At 38.8% G+C, this 9,705-nt stretch overlaps 1 protein-coding gene across 1 annotated transcript in view; it reads left to right on the top strand.

The window, feature by feature from the left end:
* The first annotated feature begins 1,064 nt into the window (after positions 1-1,064).
* Positions 1,065-9,705, top strand: part of col28a1b (collagen, type XXVIII, alpha 1b) — a 33,730-nt gene continuing 25,089 nt past the window's right edge. The window contains exons 1-7 of the mRNA XM_041986892.1: positions 1,065-1,481; positions 1,923-2,096; positions 5,808-6,388; positions 7,978-7,998; positions 9,358-9,417; positions 9,520-9,573; positions 9,659-9,703. Coding sequence (XP_041842826.1) covers positions 1,928-2,096; positions 5,808-6,388; positions 7,978-7,998; positions 9,358-9,417; positions 9,520-9,573; positions 9,659-9,703 — 930 coding nt within the window. The 5' untranslated portion in view covers positions 1,065-1,481; positions 1,923-1,927. The remainder of the gene's footprint in view (positions 1,482-1,922; positions 2,097-5,807; positions 6,389-7,977; positions 7,999-9,357; positions 9,418-9,519; positions 9,574-9,658; positions 9,704-9,705) is intronic.

Below are 9,705 nucleotides of genomic sequence, written 5' to 3'. Positions count from 1 at the left end.
CTGTAATGTAACAGAGAAGCGATTAATAAATTCAAAATGACAACAAGCATTGATGTTATAACTCATATCATAAATCAAACTTTTCCGCTCATGAAAAATAATAAAAAGAAGGATTGTAAAGGCCTGGTAAAAACGTCCAAGATACCTCAAAGGAATTGCTCTTCATTATGCTTGGCAAAGTGGGCCAATAAAAAAAAAATGAACTGAAAACTGAACTTAAGGTTGAGGGGATGCTGTTTTAGTAAACTTTACCTTGAATTAAGTTTAAAAGTAGTTTCCTAATAAGTCATCATTGCAGCTAAAAATGAATTATAAAGAACCCTTAAAGAATACCTCAGTATAAGTTAGCTCTGAGCTAGAGCTACATGATCAGGTTTAATTCAAGCTAGGCTGGTAGTTGATTTAAAGTAAGATACAGCATGGCAATGTGGAAAAAATAGCCTGTAACCAGTTTCATTTTGTGTAAGAAGATATAAGAATGAAGAGAACTGAGATATTTCCAACTTTAAAGAGGAAAGACAGAGATCAGACAGAAATTGACCCACACCTCAAGGTCAGCAGCCCAATTTGGAGCTAGTCAAGCAAGTCAGTTTGTTCAAAGACAAGGATCTAGTCCATCACTGCCACCACCATTAAGCCAGAACTGCTTGGAGGAGATGCAACTGATCCGTCTACTACCACAAGTCCCACTGCGCCTCAAAACAACCATCTTACCTTCTTTAGCTTATTTAATATGTTTCCATGATCTAGATTATTAATATAAACGTGTTTTATTCCTCATGTGTCTTTAAAAATGTGACCACAGTTTTAACAGCAGTGTAGTGTGTGTGTTAAAGAGAGGAACACAATCATTTCCTCACTTTAAGTAAACGCTTCCGTATAAATATATAAGCAAGAAATAACTTTTCCCACAGTTTTATTTGTACCCTGAAAGCACCGTTAATTAACAGAGCAGTTTGGGCTTTTTATAATCACCTCTTACTTAATCTCTCGCTCTCTTTCTCATACTCTCTCTCTCTCTCTCTCTCTCTCTCTCTCTCTCTCTCTCTCTCTCTCTCACACACACACACACACACACACACACACACACATCGCTAGACTATATAAAAACAATCATCGAAGAAGTTAGTATTTCTTTAAACCCTCTCAGAATCTCAATGTTTTCAGTCAGTAAGCGGGTGCAGAAAATCCGCTCGGTAGGGGTAGTTTGTGTTTTTTGTTTTTAATTATTATTCTAAATATTTTTAAAGGCAGTCGTGTGTAAACGCTTGTACTAACGTCTGTAGTAACAAGGTCCAGCTAAAATTACTCTGACCCATTCAAATTTGCAAAGCTGGCGCTGTGCCTGGCGCATCAGCTCATCCGATGGTCCTGAGTTGATCTCAGTCTGGTTTATAGAGACCCAACCGAAAGGGCTGTGGAAATGCTTCCCAAAGATCCTCAGCTGAATGGACTGAAGGCACTGGCAGCAGCTAGATGAGGTAAACGACTACTTTTCTTTAGATTTTAACGTTTTTCTGCATGTTTGTTTCTTTATATAGATTATTCAGATTATTCTGGATTTATCTGTCGTCATGTTTCATGTTAATTTACAGCTATAATGATAAAAACTGAATATTAGGAGTCATCAAAGAATATTTTTAGTATTTCAATGTTTAAAAAGTGGTTTCTTCACATGCAAATTATGCTGGTTTTTGCATATTTAAATATTTTGGCAAACTAATGACGAGGGTTTTTAAATGAATGGAATTAAGGTTAAAACAAGGCAATAATTCTGCAGTTTCACAATTCCCTGTTATCTGTTTGTCTGTGGTTAACTAAGCTGAAAAACAGAAAGTTTTGTGCTGTACATGCAGCATATGTTAAAGCATTCCATCAGATTTCTTTAGTAACCAGATTTTCATCTACTTCCATGGCTACAGGTAGGATGGAAATGTTGCTGAGGAGAAACCTGAGCAGGAGACTTGGGTTCTGCCTTCTGCTGCTGGCTCTCTTTTGTGAGGCTACAAGCCAGAGAAGAAAGTCTTCACGCAAGAACTACAGGTTGCGTGATGATGGAGGAAACGGTATTCCTAAGAAGTCTCAACATGTTGGCGGTAAGAGTCAGTCATTGCATCCTGTGGATGGAACAGACTCCATGATGGGGTAAATTGTTCATTGATTAATCAAAAACTAAAATTTCTCTTAAGCATATGCTTGGAAAGTCCTGAAGGGAAGCAGTGTTTTTCTTTAATGTCTTATCATGCACTCAGTGCCGATTTCATTCCAGCAATTCAACCCAAAAAATCCAGCTAATCCCATTTGTTGTATTTTTTTTTAATTCCCATTGGCCAAACTTTTAACACACTTATGTCTAACATTACGTAGGTCCCCTTGGTATCTTAGAAACAGCTCAAACCCCTCAGGGGCTCGGGTTGCAGATAACCCAGAACATGTCGAATGCTATCAGACACCAAGACATTTGTGGCAAATCTTGTATGTCCTGTAAATTGTGATTTGGGGCCTCCATGGATCAGACTTGTTTTTCCAGCACATCCCAGAGATGATTGATCTCTGAGGGCCGTTAGAGGCCAAGTCAACACTTTGAAGTCTTTGTCATCCTGTTCCAACTGTGGTGAGCTATTTTCACAGTGTGACAGGGTACATGAACCAGATAAAAGAGGGCACTGCCATCAAGGAATACTGTTGCTGTGAACGTGTAAATGTGGTGTGCAACGCTTGGACTGCATGAATGCCAGGGCCCAAGGTGACCGAGCAGACCTCTTTAGACGATCACGATGTCCTTTGTCCCATGGGCCACCTTCATTCAATGTTCCAGGGTCTAGTTCTGACACTGATATACCAGTTAAGAGCTGCTTTCCCTTTTCTGCAAAAACAATGTTACACTAAACCTGCTGTTCTAGATATACTCACACCTGGATGACGCAAGCTGACGTCAGATCGAGCAACATCCATCCCCGATCAGTCTGTCTGATTTTACTTCTATCAAGTCTGACAAAGACTGAAATTGTGACTGTCAAGTTTTACCAATCACTCATTCACACAATTACACATATACACCATGACTGTAGACCCTTCGATCAGCTGTCATGGGGTCTGTTTTGATCATTAAAATCAGGTGTCACACATTGACTTTTGAGCACACCATAATCATCTCATTATCTCGAGAAATCAAACTTAGTTTTCTTAACAAGATAAATTATCCCGTTATCATGAGAAATCAGTCCTCGTTATCTCGAGATAAGTTAATTTTTTACATAACAATTAAAATAAGAATGATAGCCGATAACGATTGCTTTCTGCTTCCGTGCAGAGGAATTATTCGGCTCCTCTATCTAGATTTATACCAAATTTTACTTTAACTTATCTCAGACATGGGAAGTTGAAACCTTTTAGTTGAAACAGTAAATTCTCACCAAAAGCTAAATATTTCACATAAAATTACTTAACAGTTCTCTGACAAATGTTTTATATCCCAATTAGGAAATGTAACTTAGCTTTTTATCTTGTTTTTCTCCCCAGTCAGAAATTTCAACTTAGAAATTTACATCTTTTATTGGTCACTGAATGCAGCATCAGTGGGCTCAGCAGTGGTCAAATAGTGGTTTATTATTACAAAAATAAACATGTCAAAGCCAGTAATTTTCTATCAGGTTGGTGTGTGCTAGTCTGAGCTTGGTTAGCTGAGTGTGTTAGTGTCAGTTCTGGTTATTTACTGAATGCCTTCTCATACAGTTATAACGTGCTTCATGTGTTATTATGTAAAAATTATGTCCAAATTTTCATTGCCATGCAAGCACAAACTAAACTCAAAAGAGAGACACCCTGCAAAAGACCCGAGTAAGGTGGAGTCGAGTGGCTCACTACACCTCTTAAAACCATGTGTAATTAATAGAGGTGCAACGACAGTTGAAAGAACCTGGCCAGAGAATCTCAGGGCTGCAGAGACTGTTGACGTTTTGAAAAAAAGGCTCAAGACCTACTTTTTTTAGCTTAGCTTATAGCTGAATTTGTTGCCATGGTGACTGGTCTTGTCTGTGTGGCTGGGGGTCCTGCACTGCAGCCCCGTGGCTGTTGTGTGGACCCAGGCCTGCCCTGATCTGGGTGGTTCCTGTGGTGGCGCCCCCTGTGGTCATGGGTGGGGTGGCTTCCGGTGTGAATGGATCCCTAAGATGCCTACATTCATTTAAGAGACAGTAACAAGGGATGGGAGATCATGTTTGTGCAGAATGGGGTAGGGGTGGGTGGGGGTGTGTGGTGAGTGTACATGCACTTTGTGTGTTTGTGCGTGTGATTGTTTTAGACTACAGTGAGGTGTGTGTTTTTAAATTGGTGTTATATACTCTGGTGTGTGAAGGCATTTTGATTTTTAATTATGCATAATTTGTTTGTTGATTTGTGTTGCTTTGTGCATGAAAAGCACTTTATAAAAATTTGATTTGATTTGATTTGATTTGATTGGATTGGATTTGATTTGATTTGAAAGGGAACTGTGGTACAATCTCAGGGTGTTTTGACCAAAACGTCTCATTGTCATTTAGTTAAGACTCGAGTAAGCAGTTTAATCTTAAAAATCTGTGAAAAAGGGCAAGTTTTTCTTTAATTAAAATTATAATGGATGGAAGGACTCTGATTCAAAACTTTTTAGTTAAAAAAGACTACAATGAATTGTTCCCGTTAGCTTAAATCCTGATTGTTAGAAAATAATCAGTATTGTTGCATAAGAGTGACAAATAGTAACCTGCCAAACTGACTTCAGTCACATTCGCATTTAGACATAAAAAAAAAAAATGCATCATAATGCCAAAGTATTTATCAGCCTGGTAAGTTATCACAGTTGCTCAGTTCAAATTTACCATCACCTGGCCTGAGGTAGGGTTGCATCGGCAGTTATATCTGCAATTACAGATTAAATTTACTAGACATTTGTCTCTAAGTTGGCTTGACTTTTCTTTTAGACCAGGGGTCTGCAACAGGTGGCTCCGGAGCCGCTAGTGGCTCTATGGACCTTCCACAATGGCTCTTAATACATGGCTAATTAGCTAAATACTAACTGATGTTTTTAAATATAGATATAATAACAAATGCAAGTTTTTAGCAAGTTTTTAGTTTTTTCGTGGAATAATTGCATTGAATTTCCATAACATAATGACACTAAAAGTACCAGTAGTATTTTTTTTTATCTATTTTTCTTGTCATTATGTTGGAAATTATGGGCTTCTTTTTTTTTTTACATCATTTTCTGCAAATATCTACATTCCACAGAAGAAAGTCTGTCTGTCCTCTTGGTGCAAAAGTTTTATGAATTTCTTTATTTTAAAACCTAAAAATAGAAGTAAAATGTGGTTCATTAAAAATGACAACTAATTTCTTATAGTTTTCTAAACGAGTTTTATTTAGCTGGGCTGAGCGGAAAATGGCTCATTGGATTGTAAATGTTGCAGACCCCTGTCTTAGCCCTTTAACAACCTGCTCTACTGTTTGGTGGAGCAATTTTTTTTCTGTGACTTTAATTTTGTGTAAATAAACCTGCCTGAGTCATCTCTACCATTTAGTTTAGGTATGTAATACCCAAACTAAATGTTATTGATGTCATTACTGTTTAATATTTTGACCATGTTCATTTGCCCATTTAAATATTGTTAATACATTTTAAACTGTCATCTTTATCATTGTACAAAGGAAAAGAAAAATGCAAAGAAACACTTTTCTCTTGCTTTTTTCTTAGCGCAAACTTTGAAAGGTTAAAAAACATGGCGTCTCAGTCTTTAGTATCACCTCACGTTTTCTAATTCCTTGCCCTGCAGGTCTGACATGTTCACTAGAAGTGGCATTTGTACTGGACAGCTCTGAGAGTGCAAAATTAGTCTTGTTTGAGCAGCAGAAGGCGTTTGTGTTGAGCTTTAGCACACGTCTCTCTATGCTGCAAGTGGGTTCCGTGCCGCAGGTGGACTGGGTGCTCAAGGTTCGAATGGCTGCTCTTCAGTTCAGCAGCTCTGTTTCCATGGAGCACAGATTCACAGACTGGACAGACCTGGATTCATTCCACAGTAAAGTCAGCACCATGAATTACATCGGCCACGGCACCTACACCACTTATGCCATCACCAACGCTACACAGCTGCTGGTGCAGGAGACGCCCAAGGACAGTGTCAGGATTGCTGTGCTGATGACTGATGGAGTTGATCATCCACGTAACCCTGACGTGTTAGCTGCTGCTGCTGAGGCCAAAGGCCATGGCATCAAATTCTTTGCTGTTGGGTTATCAGATATCGCCCAGCAGAGCCAGAATACTGCTAAGCTTCGGGCCATCGCCAGCACACCTGCTCAGCAGTTTGTACAAAGTCTTCAGGACCCTCAACTGGAAGAGAAGCTGCTCAGAGGGATGGTAAGATGGTGCTTTTACCAACACGAGAAACACATCCTAAAATAACAAGTTATATCGTTTTTTTCTTTGTTGCACTAAAAGTTACATCCACTAGTCCCATGATGTCTGAACACAACCAAACTGATTGTAGTGTCTACAATACTAAAAATTAGAAACTAGTTAATGTTACATGAAACAAGTAATTGCCATTTGAATTGATGAATTGATGTTCTTACCAGAACGTATGGCTGCTCTGTTTATGTATGTTCCCACATGCATGCAAGAACAGGCGTCGCGTCAGCAGAGTCTTAGCTTTTTCTACTTTAAATAACACACCTTCTAACATAAAGACTCCCACAGTGGGAGAGTGGGATGTGATATGAGTCTGAACTGGACAGTTTTGTTCAAGATAGAAAGGTTTGAGCTCTTTGAAATGAAGCATCTTTAATTTTTCTTTTGGCTTTGGTTGTTTCCGTACTTATCAAAATTAAGAAAATAGTTTTTTTTGTTTGTGTTTTTCAATAGTATTTTTAAGCAAGTGTTTCTTTTAAAGTAGCACTACATAACCTTTTAACTTACTTGTTTTGATGGCACTGTGACGTTTGTTATGTACATTCCTGGAGTCGTTTCAGCGTCCCGAGGCTGAAAAAGCGTACGTCACAACTTTCTTTTTTTTCCGTCCCAGCGCATCACTTTACTAAACAGCACTGCATCAAACGCCAGCAAATGGATATCAGCAAACTGGGTGTTCTGAACGTGCATTGTGTCTGATTCAGCAAAGAAACCCAAACGAGAAAATCAGAGGAAGCTAAGAAAAGAAAAAGAAAAAGAGACAGAGGAAGAGACAAGAGTCCAAATCGGACTAACTTTTTTATGCTGGAGAAAACTCAGAGTAGAGACTGGATGCAAGACCGATGCTGAGTTAATCTGTGTCAGGGGGCGCCTCAGTCAGAAAATCTGCTAAAGTTCAGTAGTGAGCGCTTCAACGAGGCACAACATCCTCAAGCGGAGCTAGATGGTGCAATTATGTACAGTGCTTTTGAGACAACAGTTTTATTTAATTAATTTTTTCTTTGCTTCTAAGCTACCTTTAGTCATTAAAAAATGACAGTTAAATAAAACATTTTTTCTACTACCTCCTTGAGTTTTTATCTTTTCTTTAGGGCCAGAAACTGAAACTACTTGTGTGAGGGGGCGCCTCATAATAATAATCACAAAACATGGATAGAACTAAAATACATTGTTTTTTGCTACATCACAGTTGCATTAGGTACTGGCTGATTTTTTGTTATAACTTGGTTGTAGCATTGAGCGTATATATTCATCTGTTTTTTTACCCTGTGATGGACGGGTGACCCTTACAGGGTGGACCCTGCCTGCTGAACAGGCTCCAGCTACCCTGACCGGGATGGTGGATTTAGTACTGGTTGGTCTCAAGGGAGACAATGTATAGTGACAGTAAAACATTTATACCCAGTTGGAGGCTAATCAAGACATGACAAAATAATATATTATTTTCCTTGTCATTAAATTATACTGAATGGCCCTTCATCTTGTCTGCATCTGACCATTTTTGTGTTTTTTTTTTTTGTTTTTTTTTTTTAATCCAGGGTGCAGTTGCACTTGAAGAGGTAAGTTTTTATATGCAGTTCCACATATTTAGCTCTCCAGTTGATTAGGCTAGGCAAAGGCAAGGGAAATTTATTTGAATAGCACATTTCATGTACAAGACAAGACAATAAAAACAAAGTTCTTTACATAAAACATTAAAAGCATTACAGCGGGGTGCAGGAAGCAATAACAAGTGTGTTAACAAACAAAGTTTTAAAGAAAGGAAAGAATATAAATAAAAACAGAAAGAAAAAGCTAAAATAAAATAGATAAGTTCCAATGTGGGGGAAAGAAAGTATTAAAACATGATCAAGTTTAAGGATTCCAGCTTAAAAGAACCAGATACAGATTTGTCCTTGCATTTACAAGTCCAAATCTGCATTTACTAACTTTTAAAATGCAACAGAGAACAGGTGTGTCTATAATTGGGATCTAAATAAAGTGAGTGTTTCAGCTGATCTGAGGCTTTATGGGAGTTCTTCCAGACATGTGGAGCATAGAAGCCAAATGCAGCTTCTCCATGTCTGGTTCTGACTCTGGGAACTGATAAGAAACTGGATCCAGAGGACCTGAGAATTCTGGTAGGATCATACTGAGTCAAGAGGTCACTGATGTATTTTGGTCCTAAACCATTCAGAGCTTTATAGACCAGCAGCAGAACTCCTCTGTCGAATAGGCGGACCTGTAAAACTCTGTTACAATAATCAAGCCGACTAAAGATGAAAGCATGGCCTAGTTTTTCCAGGTCCTGCTGAGACATCAGATCTTTTACCCTGGATATGTTCTTAAGGTGATAGTAGGCTGACTTTGTAATTCCCTTAATGTGTTTTTCAAAGTTAAGGTCTGAGTTCATCAATACATTCAGATTTCTGGCCTGGTTGGTGGTTTTTAGGTGTATAGACTGAAGCTCTGTGGTGACCTTTAATCGTTTCTCAGTTTTGTTTTTGTTTAATTGAAGAAAGTTTAGACACATCCAGTCATTAATCTCCTCAATGCATTTACCAAGAGCCTGTATGGGGCCTCGGTCTCCTGGTGACATTGTAATATATACCTGTGTGTCATCTGCGTAGCTATGGTAACTAATTTTATTTTTCATGATGACCTGTGCCAGTGGGAGCATGTAGATGTTAAACAGAAGAGGCCCCAGGATGGAACCTTGGAGAGCTCCACATGTAATTCTTGTCTGCTCAGATGTAAAATTACCTACTGACAAAAAGTACTTTTCTCTCTAAATAAGTTTTAAACCAGTGTAGTGCAGCACCAGACAGGTCCACCCAGTTTTCCAGTCGTTTAAGTAACATATTGTGGTCAACTGTATCAAATGCAGCACTGAGGATTATTGTGAATCTTGTCCCTGACTTTGACATCCCTTTTGTTAGTGTCCCCAGGCTCATGTGTGTTTGTGTGAAAAAGGAGAAAAAGGTCCACCAGGAAATCTGGTGAGTTTTTCAAGGACAAACATTTTAAAAAAATTTTGTGGGACAGTTATTCTGTCTGGGTTGCTCAGTATTTCTTATCCGCTATCCCTGCTCTGTGTCCAGGGTGGAAAAGGAGACCAAGGGGACAGAGGCTTGCCTGGTCTTAAAGGAGCAAGGGTTAGTAATGATGCAAAGAAAGATTTCTGAAAAGTATTAGAGTCCAATTTTACGAGACTCAGTATAAGTTGCCTTCTTTTGAAAGGGTGAGCCTGGCTTGGATGGTCAGCCTGGAAGTGACGGACCTCAGGT

This window comes from Melanotaenia boesemani, chromosome 6 (assembly GCF_017639745.1).
Source record: "Melanotaenia boesemani isolate fMelBoe1 chromosome 6, fMelBoe1.pri, whole genome shotgun sequence".
Taxonomy (NCBI): Eukaryota; Metazoa; Chordata; class Actinopteri; order Atheriniformes; family Melanotaeniidae; genus Melanotaenia; species Melanotaenia boesemani.
This window is presented reverse-complemented; position numbering and strand designations above follow the sequence as displayed.